The 19,015-nt window shown below is 38.5% G+C and overlaps 1 protein-coding gene across 2 annotated transcripts in view; it reads left to right on the forward strand.

Annotated features, from left to right (window-relative positions):
• EDIL3 (EGF like repeats and discoidin domains 3) overlaps positions 1-19,015 on the forward strand; it is a 593,234-nt gene that overhangs the window by 449,863 nt on the left and 124,356 nt on the right. For both annotated transcript variants that reach the window (XM_045285334.1, XM_045285335.1), the window contains 3 exons: positions 2,608-2,763; positions 4,257-4,401; positions 8,497-8,681. In XM_045285334.1, coding sequence (XP_045141269.1) covers positions 2,608-2,763; positions 4,257-4,401; positions 8,497-8,681 — 486 coding nt within the window. The remainder of the gene's footprint in view (positions 1-2,607; positions 2,764-4,256; positions 4,402-8,496; positions 8,682-19,015) is intronic.

Genomic DNA, 19,015 nt, shown 5'->3' on the forward strand with positions numbered 1-19,015 from the left:
GTTAATGGACATCCCCCAGTCCTATGCTGGCCTACCTAACATTATTAGGCATACAGAATAGTGAGGTATGTGGTTCAAATTGCCTTCTGTCCATGTTGGACATGGGGAATTTAACTTATGAAGAGTCTTGAGTTTTAAAAGAGGAATGTCACATGTAGATACTTAAACAACAGTGAGATTCTATAATAATGTGCTAGTTTGCAGAATATTTTAAAATAAAGTCTCTTATAGAAGTTGTCTGATCTACAGCTCACAATTCGATTCTAAAATCAATCCTTGGAGGATGACCTGAGGTCAATGTTGAGAGTAGTAAATAAAGTTTACCTGCATGGGAGAGGAGGGTAGTTATCTTATTTGAACTCCTACACAAGAATGACGTAAAACTTTTCCGTGTCAATAATTATCTTGAGGTCTGAGTTTTAAAATAAGAAAATCAATATTGAATATCCGAGTCAACTCAGTATTGTGTGTGTTTGAGGGTGGGTGGATGGGTGGAGGATCGTGGACTCCGTATTTAAAAATATACTATGTATGTTATTGGCTTTGCATGATAGGAAGAGGGAGTGTGCGCACCAGTTAAGTAAGGGCTGGAGACTACTTCACCCCCGTTCTTCACCTCGTCGGAATCCTAGACTTTCTTTATGTACAAGTACATCCAAGATTGCCTGTGCCTAGACCTTGGAGAATACTTTCATGACATTCAGAGAGGAAAATTAACTTTGGTGAACTCAGGAAGGAGAAGATTGCATTCCCTAGGACATTACCAACTTCCAAAAGCCTATTTGAAAGAGACCTTGACTACAGGCAAGGTTCAGATGTGCTCCTAACAAGTTTAAGATCTATATACACTGAAGGAAGAAAGCATTACAGATATTTTAAGAAAACATTGTTTTTTCAAGTTGGGAAGAACTTTAAAGATCGCCTTCACAGTTCTGATTGTAAACTTTCCGAATATGTGACTTAAACTTTGATTGTAGAAGGGGTGATTTCCTAATAAGCACTATGTACTTGCTTAAATATCATCTCTTAGAATCAAACCAGAGAATGGAAAACCCTACTACTTTTCATGATTTTAATGATTTTCCATTTTTCTCTGGAAGATAAGATGTTATATATTATTTCTTGCATTACTATTATTGTGTTAGGCCTGGTTGACTAGAGGAACAAATCCTGAGACATTCATATATATATTAAAGGGTTTTATATCAAGAAGTAATTATTTATCAAGAAAACATCCCATCCCAGTCCACCTCAAGTCCATAAGTCCTATACTAGTCCATAAGTCCCTCTTCAGACTGACACAGCCATATGCAATGATGCAGAATGCAGGAAGATCACAAGCCAACATGTAGATCCAATGGCAGTGGTTCTGGTGGCAATCTGGGTCAGCCCGCAGGAGGGTGAAGGCAGAAGCAAGAGGGGGGGTGGAGTTTCTGAGGGCTCTCCTTATGAGAAGGCCATACCCACGGAGGCACCACCAAGCTTTGATCTGATTGACAGGCTACATTCCAGCCCTACACTTTTATATATCTCCAAGTGACATGAAATTATGTAACTACCACAATTATAGCTTAAAACATTCCAGATTATTTAAAATGCATATTTCCAGAGGGGAGAGTTTTATAACATTTTTGCAAGAATATTGAAATAGAAATGGTGTCTTTCTACTGGACTGAGATTATATAAATAACATAAAGAATTTTAAAGTGACTAGAATATATTTGATCTTTATCAAATATAGGAAAGTTTTGGGGTTTTTTAAATCTGAGGAACTTAAATAGTATATGGCAAACATCAAAAGGAGCTCTATTTAAATAAAAGAAAAATAGTAAAAAAATTTTAGAGAACTATTAGAACTTGAAGGTTGTTTAGGAGTAGGAAAAACATAAGGAGGTGAAATAAAGCCCATTGCCTTTGAGTTGATTCTGACTTGCGGTGACCCTGGGGGACAGAGTAGAACTCTCCCAGTGGATTTCCAAGGACAGTGAGTAGTGTCTTCCTCCCCCAGAGCAGCCTGCTTGTAAAACCCTACATAATAAGATGAATAGAAGGGCAGCTATTCGGTGAAAGAACCCGTGGCACCCTCATGACCCATGGAGACTGTGCTCATAGAGCCTCGTATGAAACATTAGAAAGTACAAGAAAAGAAGCTTTGGGGTTTTTTGTGGTGAACGGTTGGTTACTTTCATCATCGTCATGACTGATGCCTTTGTTTTCCTTAAAAGATCTCAGTGAAACTTTCTTGTTTACTGTAAATGAAAAGTTTTTAGCCTGATTGTTTCCTGAGACACATTAACCATCATGTTAGCATTAAACTTTCATACTAATGGCATTGAGATCATTTGGATAAAATCATATTTCCATTTTTCAGTTTATGAAATCATAAGTAACCAAATGACTTTAAAAAACTCTTTAGACTTAGAAAAATGTCATTATAGAAAGATTTTCAAGTTAAACATAATATATGCTTATATAGATATAAGAATTCAAAGCAAAATTATGAGCTTTGGTATTGTTTTTTAAACTATACTGTGATTGTAAATAGATGCTGTCAGTTTTGTTATCATGAGCAACATGGTTATCATTGCTTCTGCCTTCTCTCCACAGATAAATTTGCAAAGGAAGATGCGAGTTACTGGTGTGATTACCCAAGGAGCCAAGAGGATTGGGAGCCCAGAGTATATTAAATCATACAAAATTGCCTACAGTAATGATGGGAAGACGTGGGCAATGTACAAAGTGAAAGGCACCAATGAAGACATGGTAAGACTGATTTCAAACTTATTTTATTTAAATTTGGAATTCTTTTGCTAATTATTGATTATCAAATGACTACTGTGTTTTCAGCCAAAGATTTACGTAGTGGGAAATAATGTGTGGTATGTTTTAAAACTTGGGCAAATAATGTTAAAGAGGTAGGAATTTTAAATGAGAGTTCCACATTTGCAATGATGGCCATTTATGATTTTCTGAGGTTTTAATTGGGAGTCTTATAAAAACTTTGTCACAGCTTAGTATGGTCCTATGTATGACAATTTGTTTTATTTTAATAAGAATTTTCAGCTTTAGTATTTTGCCTTGAATATTATCAATTGGCTATAATCAAATAGTGGTTTATCAAAACTAGTATCTTAAAAGCAAAAAAGGATGAAGTCACACCTAAGATGCATTTGATATCTTTATATTTGATAATTTACACATGGGGTACTGCTCCTTATAAGAATAAAGTGTCAGTGGAGGTAGATATAATATGAATGACTCCCTTCACCCATCGTATAATATTACCAATTCTTCAGTGATGCTCCTTTGAGATTTGTATTAAAAAATACGAAGACTTTGGTTCATCCTATTTAAAGCTGAGCCTTTAGCCTAGACTCTAATGCATTTGATTTTAGATTGTAAAAATTAAATAAAGTTGAGTAAATTTAAATAAAGTTTTCTGGTTATCGGTTTACATACAATGTCAAATAAAGGATGTGAGGGCGATCTGGCTGCGACATCTGTCACCCCATTGATCGCCAGGGTTGATTCGGCTGATCTGACTGGCTAGGCGGGTGTCCCCTTCCTCCCTCACCGCTCCATGTGCGTCCCTCCCGAAGCTGTGCGCTTGGTTGAAGAGGACGACCTTCCCCGATAGAAGGAAGACCGTCCTTCGGTCAAGGGTATACGAGTAGCTGTGCTCCCCTGCTAGAACCTCCAAACAATGTCAAATAAAGATGATATCTAAGGAATTTTAGAATGACTCACTTTAGTACATTTTTTTTAAGAAATGTAATTTTTCATTTTATGTAGATGAGTAATTTATCTAACGATCTAGGGTCGATAATACAAGGAATCTTCATGTGTCAGACCATAGAATTAGAACATCGCAAAGGTTGATTTTTAACAAAAAATAGCTGTAAAAACTAAGTAGTAAAATGAGTAAGCAAACCCAAGTTAAGCTAAAAATCTGTAAGGTTCTCATATTTCAAGAAGAATGAGAAGAGAAAGAGACTCCACATTCTTAAGGCTTTGTCTGAACACAGATAGCCCATCGGAGCACAGAATATACCCTATGCCATAAAGGCTTGTAACATTTAGGAGTTTATCTATTCACTGTTGGTGGCAATGTGCTTCCTAAAATGCTCCAGTGCCCAAAATCATTTTATCTAGCTCAGGAAAGATGAAGGTGGGTAGGGCAAAGGGTTAATATATGAATTGTGTAAAGAAACTGTCGTAATTAATCATTTTAATTGTCATATTATCTCCTCACACAGGTGTTCCGTGGAAATGTTGATAATAACACCCCCTATGCTAACTCGTTCACACCACCCATAAAAGCTCAATATGTCAGGCTCTATCCTCAAGTGTGTCGAAGGCACTGCACTTTAAGAATGGAACTCCTTGGCTGTGAGCTCTCAGGTGAGTCTCACATTATTTACAGAAAGACCCCTGATGGGGTAGTGGGTTACATGTTGGGCTGTTACCCACAAGGTCAACAGTTCAAACCCAACCCAGTCCTGAGGAAGAAAAGCAAGCCTTTCTGATCCCATAAAACTTTACACTTGCAAAAAACTCACAGGGACAGTTCTGTGTTCTCCTCTTGTGCTGCTGTGAGTCAAACTGGCGGGGATTTTGATTTTTGTCATATTTAAAAGTAACCTTGGTGGTGCTGTGGGTTAGATGTTGTAGTGCTAAGCATGGGATTGGAGGTTCAAACCATTAGCCACTGTGCAGGATAAAGATGAGGCTGTCTGTTCCTATAAAGAGTTACAATCTCAGAAACCCTTCATTGTGAGTTGGAATTAGCTTAATGGCAGTGTTTTGCTATTGTTTATGTTTGCTTTATATATCCTATTAAAGGACACAAATAGCAAGCTCTTTCACATTAGTTGTATTCTACAACTAAAACACAAATTTTCAATATCCATAGATGTTCATTTCTGCTACAAAACATTTAGGGCATTCTTTGTGAAAATCACTGTGTTGCATGTAAAATAAAAAATGTTTATAACATGGTGCAGAATGATTTAAGTAAAAGGGCCAATATATTTTTGAGTTTTATGTGGTCAGCAGAATTATAGCAATTCTTACTGGCAGTTTTTGTAAAATGTGAATAAATGTGTCTTATTGCTTTTGGTAGTAATTCTGATTTATAATTAACTTTATTTTTGTCAATTGACCAGGAGACTTTGGCTTTTTTTGGTTGAGGTTTTGTGAAACATACAAATTTATCATTTCTCCCAAGGAAGCTATACTTCAGAACTGAGATTGTTTCTATAAATTCATTCTTGGATCTTTCTTTCTTTCTTAGTGATAGACCTGCTTATTGTACAAACAGTGGTTATCCATCTCAAAAAAATAATATATCAAAGGACTTGAAGGTAAATAATGCTTGCCCTCCAGGAGCCTCAGGACTAGGTCTAAGAATGAAGCCTTAATGTTCTGTTCTCAAAATGGTCCCCTTTCAATATAGCTAGATTGTGAACGAAATAGAAAATCTTGTCTAGACATTTGACTGCGTTATATTGTCGGTGGCTGTTCTTCTATACCCGGCATCAAAATGTATAAGCTGTCTTTGCCCCAGTGGCCTGAAATGATTTTTCTCAAACAACTATGAAGGATTAAAAAAAAGAATTTTTAATGAAGAAAGAAAGAAAAGAAAGGCTTCCTTTTTAGTATATCCTTGAAATAAGAGAAACGTTTTATCAAACTTACCACTGAGATCATTTTTTAAATAGGAGTATGCACCTTTGCAGAGTGACAATTATGTGCTTTTAATTGATATAGGGATTGCTTATCGGTTAAATAGTATGCTTCCCATGCCCCTTCTTGGATTGATTTCTGGCACCATGAATGTCTTTTAAGATATAAGAGTTGCTATTTAAAAACAACTTTCTTTTTTTTAATAAGCCCATAACATTTAGAGGAACGATGGTAATGTGGGCCAGATGAATGATCCTGTTATAAAAATAATATTTTCATATTATTTATAGGTGTCTTTTATGAAGCAACTGGCACACGGTTTTATTGCTATTAATTATCGTAACGGAGATGTTTTCCCTGTTTTGGTAATTCACACTTGTTGTTGACGAACACTATATCTCAGCAGTATTATCGCTGCACAGTGTTTGTGTTGCATGTCCCTCTGTCACCAGGACCAGTGTCACCCCTAAGCCATCCATCATAAAGCAATCTAGAGGAAGCCACCGCATGATGAGGTCTCTGCTGTACGTGCTGTGCTCTTTAGTTGCTTAGCTTTACTTTCCCCAGTTTTCCAGCCTTTTGATTCATGAGGGTCAGTCACTTATACATGGCACAGTGGCACCCTTAAGGTGTAAATATATTTTACCTTCAAGTTGACAGGAGGCTACACTTGACACTTTACAGATTTTATTTTCTCCAAAGGAACAGTGTTCTCTCAATTCTACAAATTAATTTTGAACTTGCGAGTAAAGAGTAATATTTCGTGCAAGGTATTATAAAGAGCTCGGCCACTCCACTATAGAAATAATGAACTTCCTTGTTAAAGCTTCATGTGGCTCAGATGCTATCCACAATAGTAAGAGTTGATTGTTTTCTGTTTATGCAGTAATGATGAGAAGGGAAATCTGTGGCATTAGGTACATTAGGAGAGTGGTTAGTTATAGCACTTGGGAAGAAACAGTAATATAACATATCAGATGGTGTCCCAGAATCCAGTAAGCATTGTAAACCCCAAGGCTGCCTTATTTTATTCAAGAAACTGTTGTAATATCTTGCAGGCTGCCTGAAAGTATGCTAGTTAATATTTTTCCAAGACACTTAGAAAGAAAATCTAAAATGTCCAGAAGAGATATGATTTAAAATGTGTAGCCTGAAATAGATCATGGCCATCACTAAAGGCCATCACTAAATAAAATGCTCGCCCTTTTATTCTTTGAGTAAATATAATTATTCAGTTGTTGTGGGGGGCTAATTACTAGATAACAGATTAGTTATGAAATTAATTCTATGACTAAGCAAAAATAGTCAAAGTAGAGCCATTCTCTTTCTAGCGTAATATTTAGATTTGCTATTATGTCACCACAGGAGAAATACAACCCATTTCCTTTTACCTTGTATCTTTCTTCCCAAACAAGCAGTTTTACAAAGGTGGAGGAGGAAGGGTGTAGAAAAACAAGGCAGACATCTGTAAGGTAGACAACAGGTATTACCTACCGAGTAACTGCCTGCACATAAATAGCACGCCTTTAAGACCATTCGAACTTGTAGCGTCCTTGAGATTTGTTGTGACATTTTCCTCACCTGGAATTTATATTCAAGTTTTATAGCTGTTTGTGTTATAGAGCTTAAAGTATAGAATTCCTTTTAGACTTTCCCCTGAAACCAAAATTCCTGTGCTAAGAATAGAATTGGTTAACCCACGATGCCATTTTTTATCATGTTTGCTTAGAAAAGGCATATTTCTAGGAAGTGGTGGTAAATGCAAATATGAAGGAACCTCATGTTTGAAGTGACTTAGCCAATTGCAATTTGTGACGTGCTCACATGCGTCAAATTAGACTGCACTCCCCAGGATTGTCAGTGGTTTTGTAGAAACAAATCACCAGTCCTGTCTTCTGAAGCGCTTCGGAGTGCCCTGGAAGGTCTAAATTGCTGTCGGCAGTCAAACACCTAAGCAATGCCTAACCATTTACACCATGCAGGGCTCCTTTTGACTAGCGCATGGATCAAGCGTGTAGTCAAGTTTGTACCTTATTAAACCTAAAGGTGTATGTGGTAGATTTGAGGATCTTCAAAAATATTCAAACAGCAGAGTTGACTGAGTGTGAGCTTGTCTGGTCATGGTTTTTGCTGTCATTTGCTTGTTTTCTTCTGTCGTCTTACCTATTAGCTTGAGGTCTACATTTGCCCAGTACCTTCTGCCCAGTATACACTGAGCAACCACTGCTTTCCTGTCTTCTGGAGGAAGCCCTGTGGTTCTTGAAGAATTGTTGGTAAAGTTTATCAGACATCTCTTTGGATACACAATGTTGTCCTGTTTAGCATATGACCAGGGAACAGTTTCTGACAATGGCATATGCTGAGATGACTTTCGTGTCCGATGTAATGGAACCAAATACAAGAACACTTGATACACTTTTTGAGAAAATGTCCCGGTTTTAAAGACAGTGAAACCGTTGAAGCCCAGGGAGCAGTCAGGAGGCTACCAGTAATGAGACAGGAGAGCATTTGACTATTGTTTGCATTTTGCGGCATCATCTATCACAGCAAAATAGTTTGAATCGTCTGTCTCATTTTCCTTTCTTTTTTTTCAAAATGTATTCCAACCAAATAGGCGGAATTGGCTATCTTGTTTTTCAATTTGTCCCAGATTCATTTCTGATTATAGCTTTCCTTGTGAATTTAGATGCTTTCTTTTCGGTGGAGCAAACAGCATTGTGCTTAATCTTCTCTTGCCGATACAAAAGGAACACAGAAAACGTCCAGGGTGATAAATTATTTTCTCATGGTGTCCTTCTTGTTTTCTTTCAGGCTGTTCTGAGCCGCTCGGGATGAAATCAGGACACATCCAAGATTATCAGATCACTGCTTCCAGCATCTTCAGAACTCTCAATATGGACATGTTCACTTGGGAACCCAGGAAAGCTCGGCTGGACAAGCAAGGCAAAGTGAATGCCTGGACTTCTGGACACAACGACCAGTCACAGTGGCTGCAGGTAACCTTTCCTAACACTGGTGTACACCACCCACCACCCCTTAGGCGATCACCTATTGGTTAGGTGAATGTTAGAATCAACACCTTCTCCCACTGGATTTGCTAACTAGATAAAAATGTAGACATTCCTTATGAATTCAGGCCCAGATGCTATTTTTACTCTCATGTAGATTTTCAGATACCATTGCTCCTTTGATTCACTTATTATACCAGATTACACTATGTAGTCGTCAGTCTGATCAATGATGAAAGCATTTGCATTCTAACTCTCCATTATTATAATGCTGTGTCAATATTGGTTTTGCAAATGTCACAGGAGGAAAGCAGACCGCAATGAAATCAAGCCACTGACCTGCAGATTGTTCACAAAGAAGCATGAGTCATGACTTATCACCTCGTTACCTGTGGTTGCTAAGCAATGTAGCAATTTGATTATGTTCTCATAACTGAGCTGGCTGAGAGAAGGAAAGCTTAGAGGCAGCAGCAGCAGCGCCCAGTTAGCATTTGCAAATGAAGTGACGTCACAGCCAGTGCTTTTCAGAAGAGTCTCTTGAAATGCACTTATTTGTGGAGTATTTTTGAAGGATGAACGGATTTATTAATGTTTTTCTGTGGCAAAGCAAAGTAAGACAGCTTAATTCCATAATGAGGGAACTGTAGGTGAGATACACGGATGTGTGTGCCGTACCCATGAATTTGAAATCCATGGCTGTTCCTTATACTTCTCAAGACCACGATAACAATGAAAACAGGTTGTAACGTTTCAAAGCAGATTTGCGGCACCAGACATGAGTATCACCAAGTCACATAAAATTTCTAATAGTCCCACCCCAGTCTTTTTTTTTTAACTTGCCTGGCCTTATAATTTATTTTTTTTTTCATATTTTAATACATAGAAACCATCACTTATTTTATTACTTTCTCACCTGGACCTTCATTTAACTGGAATTGTATTGTACTCTTTCATTTGTTACCACACATCACGGGTAGTGTACTTGCCACTTGTCTATAAGGAGCCTGCTGGCACCTGGGGCTAAATGCTGGGCTGTCATCCGAAAGTGTGGTGGTTCAAACTCCGTTGGGCCGTGGGGGAAAGAGGCGGAGGTCTGCTTCTGTAAAGCCCCGAGAGCCCCACGGAGCAGCGCTTCTCTTTCCTGTAGGCCCCTGTGAGTTGGAATAGACTACAGGGCAGTGTGCTTGGCTTGGCGTGGCTTCCCCTATTACTCTTCTACGAGTCTCTCGAAGACAGAGCATATATGCTATTTTATTTCATCTAGGTACCCAGCATGCTGCGTTTGTCATGCAGTTCACAGGTCATTCCCTTAGCAATAATCATTGAGTGCCTGTGAAAAATCATACAACCTGATCGTGATGCCACAGGCGTGGCAGGCAATACACGGCTCATGGTTTTGAAATATCACTTCCTTCTTAAGCCCATTCATCTTCTTTGGGTTGCCATTACACTATGATTCTCTTGCTTTCCTCCTACTTCCTAGCTAATTCTTTTCAATATCTTTTCCATACCATTTACTTCCTTTTAACTTATTCTCCCTTCTTTTTAAACTAATGCTACACAGCCCTACAAACTGATTCAGCAAGTTTTGGTGACCTCGATGACTACCTAATGATCCAACTACTTTAAGGTCATTTCATTGCAAATGTGCAGTCTCTTACTCCCTTAAAAAAAATTCTTAGAGAACTTCCAGCAAGCTCAGAATAATGTTCACATGCCTAACATAGTACCCAGGTGTTTCCACGATAAGGTCCCATTTCATCTCATATCACATTCTTCTACTTTGGTTTGGGCTGTTCAAATTAAGCGCAGTCTCTAACTTCTTGTCCCTGAACAAGCGTCCTCTCCCTAGAGGAAAGAATGGGGAGTGCCGCTGCTCACAGCACCACTGCCCTTCAGTTTAGTACATCTTTCAGCTACAGTTTGCATGAACCTTCCCCTGAGAGGAGCCCCTGGGTGGCTGCAGGGGGTTCAACCCTTGAATGTTAATCAAAGGTTTGGCTGTGTAATTCCATACAGAGGTACCTTGGAAGAAAGAGCTGGAAATATACTTTTTCTTCTTTAATGCCAGTCATCGAAAACCTTACGGAATACAGTTCTGCAGTGACACACATGGGACCCCCATGAGTCAGGGTGGATTCCACAGCACCTGGTTTTCCTCGAGGAAGCGCTGAGGCAGCTCCATCTCACCCCAACCCTTGCTTAATTCTCCCCCTGATGCGCCAGTGTCTTCCGTAACTCCCTCACCAGCATTTCCTTGGCTACATTGTTCACTCCAGAAGGTCTACTGACTGCACACCCCCAACCCTTTATTAACTATCTATCACAATACCCTACTCATGGAAACCATTTGATTAAAAAAAATGTTGAGTGAGCGAATGCAGAGAATAACTCGAATTATTCATTTGCGCCTACATAGCATAAACTTTTGATGCCCTATTAAAGAGGCAAATGGCTACATAGCCTCAAATTTTAAACAACAGTTGAAAACTAATTGGATGCCTAATATCACAGAACTAGCTTTTTAAAGAGAGGGACTGGATGTTTTTATTCACTCCCTTCATGAAGATTTCAGGTTATTAATTTTAAGAAAATCTCCCTCTAGTTCGGTTCTCCAATGGCAATGTTAAACGTGTTCTTTATTGATATGATAGTGTTCATTTTAAATATTCCGATCATATTTCAAGTTACCCACAACTATTATTTGATAGATATAATGTTGTGTAGAATAAGTGTTTATACCTGATAAATAATTCAGAAAATGAGGTAGACTCTAGAAATACTCACATAAAGGAACTGACAGTGACAATTTTCCTTATAAAGACAAAAATATAACATACTTTTACATGATTGCGGGTGTAATACTCAGTGCAGACCCCTGGCCTTGACTTTGTGATGGCGTTTTCATTAGGTCATGGGTGTGCTGCTATTGAGTCTTTCTGTGGATGACAGATTCCTGTCAACTCAAGACCCAGCTCATCCGGTGTGTGTCAATTTGTTCTTGTGTCAAAACATAATTAAGATCTCCAGAAGAAATGAAATGTACATCTTTACTTTTGTTTTGTTTTTTCCTATTCTGGAATCAAAATGACCTTGTATTGTTACTATTTCTAATGTTTCCCTCTCAAGAGAATATAGTCTTTTCAACTGCACACTATTAGATTTGTGTATTGTTGACAATAAGTTTGGCATTCTTACAAGTAATACTGGAATCTAATATTTATATTTTTGACTTGTGCAGCCAAATGTCAATTTTTATCTTTAGCTAAGACGTTTGAATTTTTTAATTTTAGCTGTATTTTTAATGCACTGATTCAGTGCTAAAGCTCATCAGTGGAGAAACCATGTCTGTCATTTATATTCCTCTGATTCATCGTTAATCTGCTGGACATTGATTTCTTTGTGAACCAACTGCATGTGTGATCTCCTAATAAAAAAAGGTTTTATTTCAGAGACATTAGACACTGCAAGATATGACAAAATAATAATTTATAAATTATCAAAGTTTCATGAGGGAGAGGAAAAATGAGGAGCTGATGCCAGGGGCTTAGGTGGAGAGCAAATGTTTTGGGTATGTTGAGGGCAATGAATGTACAGATGTGCTTTACACAGATGTGCTTTACACAATTGATGTATGTATGGATAGTGATAAGAGTTGTATGAGCCCCTAATAAAATGATTAAATGAAAAAAAAATTACAACAGTTCAAAGTGAAGCCATGAAAGCCACTGCATGCCCAATTGTGGCATTTTAGGAAGTCTTAGGGTGTATTCTGTTAAGAATTGTTAGATATGCCAACATAAATTTAATATTTCAATTCTACTCCTACTTTCATATTTCTTCTGGTCCTTTCATATGATCAAAATCCCTGGAGTCTCTCAAGCAGAGTTCTTGTGTTGTTTTCTTTCAAAATTACTGTACCTAATTGGTGGCATCCTGGAAATACTGCTAATCATGCAGCCATTGTGCTCTCCTACATGAAAATGGCAAAAATAAGACACATTCCAAGCAGTGGTACATAAGAGACATGTCTCAGACTTAAGAAAGAATGCTACTGTCTTTTCTATAGATGATGTTTTCCATAACTTTAATATTTAACCAAGCCTTAACCAATGTGTGTTCCAGAAGCCTATTCAAGATAAGGTCGCGCTGCCTGTCTTTTAAGTGATCTTTTCCATGACCTCATTGAAAGAACAGTCAATCATTTCGGATTCGTGATTGGACATTCCTGACATATGGTTGGGCTAGATTTTAATTACTGCTATAAAAATAAGATGGCATTTCATTCACTGAGTTGTTTTTTTTAAGATCATATTGTTTTCCCTGGTTAACTTCAAGAGAAACTGTTGATTTTAAAGTGAAATAAATAAGATGGATGACAAAACAGAAAAGCTGCATAAGGACCCACTGACAGGGAGCTTTTCTCTTTCTCTTTGTGATGGTTTGTGTGATTTGGGGGCATGTCTAGTCTCACAGGATCAAGTATTATAAAGAATGAAAATGTGCGAACAGATTGTCCCTCTTGTAATGAACAGCGGTGGCAGTGGACATATCTGACTTCCTCTTGCTCTCCAAAGGAGAAGGAAAGCCAGTTCTCCCAGATTGTCACCATTGGACAGGCCTCTATACACCATCCTTCTTTCCCATCTCTCTCTCGGCATTGTGCTTTTATTCCAGGTTTAATAATTTGCTGCAAAGGCCACACTGAGCTCACAGACAATATTCACAACTACGGGTTTTTTTAGGGAAGTTAATAGATGACCACAAGTCGGGATCAGCAAGCAGGAAGGATACACACAGCCATTGGTCCCCAGCAACACCTCTAACCCAACCAGCATCCAGTCTCTGTGTTCCCCTCACTCTCAGTCACTTGTCCTTTGCCTCCACGGTCCAGGAAGCTAGTCTGCCTATCACCTACTCTCATGGTTCCATAGTCTTGGGCTAGATGAGGAGAAGATGTCTCCTGACGTCAGTACTGCTCCTCTGAGCCTCTGTGCCGTAGTCTCGGATTTATCTGATCCTGGAGGCCTCGGCTACTTCAGACCGAGATCTTGGTCATGTTTTTCCAAATGGTCCTAACATTTTTCTCTGTGATCCAGAATGGCTCTTAGGTACTTAAGAATAGTTTTGATGGTGGTGTGACTTGTCTTTTAGCCTATCCTACCCCACAAGGAAAATGAAGCATGGGTCTTAAGTCCCACCCTCTCCTAGTCTTAAAGATACCCCCAAAGAAACAACAATGTGGCCAAGCCACAGTACTAAGGTTAGGATTTCACCCAACCTTAATCCTGTAAGAAAGGAAAAAACCAAAACAAATGTGCTGCTATCAAGTTAATGCTGACTCATAGTGATTCTACAGGACAGGGTAGAACAGCGTCTGTGAGTTTCTGAGCCTGAAATACTTTACAAGAGTAGAAAGCCCCATCTGTCTTCCCAGGAGAGGCTGGTGGTTTCGAACTTCACATCTTGCAAATTTCAGCCTTATTCCTTATGCCACCAAGATTCCTCAACATAGAACTCTCTCCAAAATAGGATCATTGGCACAGGCTTGGAATCCATAATTAGTATCCATCACATAAGGCATTATTGCTAATAGTGCATATTAATTAACGAAGTCATTCTGGAAGTACATTTCCAATAAAACTATGAAATATGAAGTAAGCACAAGACCAGCAGTTTGAAACCACCAGCACATTGTGGGAGAAAGATGGGGCTTTCGACTCCCATAGGGAGCTGCTGTCGTGGAAACCCACAGGGTAGGTCTGCCCTGTCCTATAGGGTCACTCTGAGTCAAAATTGACTCTATGGTAGTGAGTGTGGCTTGGTACATTCATATACTGGTTGCAAACTAGAAATAATATAAATAGATTATATGTATCTATTATTTACAAATAGTTTTTTTAATTAGGTAGCATCACTTGCTTTAGGACTGTACTAAAAATATTAATAGGATAATTTGCTATGTTTACCAGTAAAAGAAATGCTCATATGTTTATATTTTTATTGTAGTTGGGTTTTCAACAGATTAGATAAATTCCCCTTTAATTGTGCTCAGATTAAATAGTGACAAATGTATTTGGATTCTGCAAAAAATTAAGCTAGCTAGTGACATTCTATCAAGTGAATTATAATGATAATCTTAAAATTGTGGTGAAAGTATTGATTTATTTTAGCATTGGTGATAGACTAAACCAATGAGCACTTTCAATATTAATTTCAATTATAAACTTTGTTTAGGTAAGATATCACAAATTCTCTTATATTGAATTCATTGTAATGTATCCATTGCCTCATTGATAGTGAATACAGAAAATGTATACTTCAACTGTTTATAATTGAATCTATGAAAAAAAAGTAGCTCATATTTGATAGGAAGTAATATAAATCACTAATGGGAAGGGAAACGTCACAATGTCACCTAGAAAATGGCCCTTTGATCCATCTCATGAGACACGTGCTAATTTCACCTAGTCTGCATCGCATTTCAGCCAAATTAGTAGAATTAATAAATTTGCTAGATTGTACATTTTAATTTTGACCTTTGTCAAAATTGTACCTAGCTCTGCATAGCTTCATCTCAATGCTAATTCTGTGAGTTGTGTAAGAAACCAATTGAATTTATATTTTCAAATTAAATAGGCCTTATTTAATTTGATACAATTTAGGCCTTTAAAAGGGAGTTTTCTAGCAATAAAATTTTTACTGTTTTAAAAGTTTATAACTTCTCTTCCCTACTGGAAAACTTCTTTAGAAGAGAGATGAAGGAATGCTTTCTAATAATCAAGTTATTCCTAGCTCCATGAGACATATTTGGAAATATGAACGAATGTGTGCATGTGTAATTCCTCATCAATATTCCATACACTGTAAATAGAACTCTATATGAAAACCAAGCCCACCGTCATTAGGTTGATTCTGACTCATGGTAACCTTATAGGACTTGATAGAACTGCCCCTGTGCCTTTCCAAGGCTAAATCTTTATGGGAGTAGAAAACCTCGTGTTTCCCCCACAGAGCATCTGGTGGTTTTGAACTGCTGCCGTTGTGGTTATAAAAGCATAAAGACTACAGCCCCCGGGCCTACTCAGAACCCTGTATGGCTTATCTCCAGAGACCTAGTGGCACTGGGGGTCAGCAATGACTGATAACTGAGAATAGAATCCACCAGAGGGTCTGGGGGAGAAAGATGAGGAGGCTGTCTACTTCTTTCAAGCTTTACCTCCCTGGAAACACTTTATAGCGTGTCTATGAGTCTGAGTCGACTCAATGGCAGTGAGTAAATAGCTAAAGCCCTGTTTTTCTCCCTTAGAAATGCCAGTGGTCTCAAACTGCTGACCTTGAGGTTAATGGGCCTACAAGTAACCACTATGCTAACAGAGCTCCTTTCACATGAAAAGTAGGTCTGAAAATGAGAATGTAATGTATCGATGAGTGTAAAAAAGCTTATATCAAATTATGCTACATATTGCTCATGACATAACATTTTTGTAATTTTACATTTTCAAAGGGAACCTTCACAAGCTATTTAAAATACTTAAGTAGAATATAATCAAGTAGAATAATTGTAGAGGAAGTACTTGGACAAGAAAACAAAAAATGCTCTGGAGCCAGAATCAGTGTGGTCTCAAAAAAAAAAAAATCAAACTCACGGCCATGGAGCTGACCCGACAGGACAGAGCAGAGCTGCCCCTGGGAGGTATGAGACAGTGCCTATTTCCAGATGTAGAGAGCCCGGCATTTTCTCACACCGTGGCTGGTTCCAAACACCAAGCCTTGCCCAAAGTATGGCAGCAGTATATCTATGTAAAGTTCCCTTTGTAACAAAATGCAATGCCAGGCTGAATAAAATTGAATGACACATTTATCCCTATGTCCTTCTGCTCATATAATTACTGATACCCCAGTTGCTATGTGCTTGGCCTCTCAAAAGCTAGAAGCAGAAATGTCGGAAGTTGGATCCAGAGTGGAAACCAGACAGCAGGACTTGCAAGAATTGTATGTTCACACCATTCATGTTCTGTGATAATGAGAAGGAGATAATTTCTGATTCTGTTGTGTACAAATAGATTTTAATCTGTGGCTTATTATTTTTCTTTTTCTTAATACGTTAAAGTAGTTGTAAGAATGGTAACCACTCCGTAAAAATATGGTCTGATGATAAGACAATGGGTGAAAATTGGAATTGATAATATTTTTTAAATATATAAAGAGAGGAATGTCTTTAGACTATTAAATAAAATTCTAGTACATTTTCATCTGTGATTTTATTTTCTTTCTAAAGCAGCCCTCTCAGGGACCGAAGTTTGTTTGATGAGACTGTGTACGATCAGGCGGCTAGCTAAGGATGACCCAACCAGTCAGTGGCTGACAGTGACTCCATATATGTCAGGAAGCTCCCATGACTCTTTGCCACACTATTTTGCAGACCACCCAGTGAGTGGGGTGTGGCTCTTTTCATCAAGAGGTATTTGTTGGGCTAGAAAGCCCTACAGGCTCCCAGGCCTGCTCAACCCTTCACTAACCGTTCACCTGGTCTGGAATACTGGCCCCTGGTTGTCCTGTGGATTAATTACGCTTGCCCTGTAATCTTGTGCTTCTGTATTTGGAACTTGCATCCTCCTTACAATATTACTCAACCTTGAGTATGCACACACATTTGAATCCTACATGGAGGCAGAGACTGGTCATAGGCAGTGTTGAACTAGGATGCACACTGCCTATGCTTGGGGGCTCCGCAGATGAGGCGTTGTTGTTATTGTTACTAGGTGACTTTGAGGTGATTTGATTCGTAGTGTCCTCGTGTGCAAGAGTAGAATGCTCCATGGGGATTTGTTTAGGCTGTAACTTTTATAAAACTATGTCACCAGAGCTTTCCCCCACCATGCTGCTGGCTGAGCTTCAACTGGGAACCAACCCTTCAGGTAGCAGATGAGCACTACACTTTTACTGCCAGGTTCATTACAAACACAAACTTAACCATCTTTTGGCATTATCTTATATATGAAATATATTTATCATAGGTGTGTGTAAAACATTTGAGAAATTAAATTATACTTGTTTAAGACATATTCAGGAGGTAACTGGGAAATAGAAGTAGAAGTGCTTTTTATCTTTTATTCCCACTGTGTATGCACACCTCATTTTAGAAAAAGCTTTTCTTTCGCACACCCTGGTCATTGTTTAGCTCACCTGCTTTATCCTATGACGCTTTCTAATTTTCTTCAGAGCTGGTGATGCTGTGATGAATAGGTCATTACCTTTTCATTTGCATTCCATTTATGAAAAAAATTATCAAAAATTATATTATTCTCTTTCACAATAAAATTCACATTATGTTGGAGAAAACTTTCTTCAGTAAAGTAACTTTTAGTTTCTCTGTTAATTCTGTGACTGTGGTTTGAGGAACCCTGGTGGCAGGCATAATGCTTACATACTGGGCCCCTAACTACAAGGTCAGCAGTTTGAAACCACCAGACACTCCCAGGGAAAAGATAAAGCTTTCTACTCCAGTAGAGTTACAGTTTCAGAAACCCACAGGGGCAGTTCTATCCTACCCTACAGGGTCACTGTTGGTTTTAAGAGTGAGGTTTTTTGCTTGTTTGTTTGTTTGTTTAGTTTGCGGGTAGATTATTAAACCTGATCGGCTTCCAGAAGGTCACAGCCCTGAAAACCGTGTGGCTCACAGCTCCTCTCAGGGTGAAGAAGGGCTCCTGGGCACAGTGACCACCACAACAGAGTAGTACATTGCTTACGCTAGCAAACATGGCTCCCCATAGCCAAGCCCTTTTTGTATCAAGCCTCGTTCTGAATCTACAGTCTAAGCTTCCAGTTCATCACTCTCTGGTATGCCTTTGTATTTCAGAAGAAAAATAAATATAAACCTCCTTCACGATGGCAGATGTAATCTCAGCATTAGGACAGACCAGAGTTCTCACTCACTAATTTATGGTCCTACTATTGAATACAGCATGGACTACCAGGAAAATAAAATTATCTCACTAACATCACACGGATGCAGACTCATAGTGACCCTAAATGAGCCCTCATGGTGCAGTGTTTTGCTTTGGACTGTGTTCCACAAGGTCAGCAGTTCAAAAGCACCAGGCACTCCATGGGAGAAAGATGGCGTTTTTCTAGTCCAGTAAACTGTTACAATCTCACAAACTCCAAAGGAGTTTGCCCCACAGGGTTACTGAGTCAGTATCAACTTGGTGGTAGTGAGTTTGGTTTGGAGATCAAAAGAATGGCCATATCTGTTTGTTAAGAAGTCTGCGAGGGGAAAAAAATGAGGAGCTTATGCCAAGGGCTTAGGTGGAGAGCAA

This window comes from Echinops telfairi, unplaced genomic scaffold (genome assembly GCF_000313985.2).
Source record: "Echinops telfairi isolate 266 unplaced genomic scaffold, ASM31398v2 ScPeMD7_7469;HRSCAF=8507_1, whole genome shotgun sequence".
NCBI lineage: Eukaryota > Metazoa > Chordata > Mammalia > Afrosoricida > Tenrecidae > Echinops > Echinops telfairi.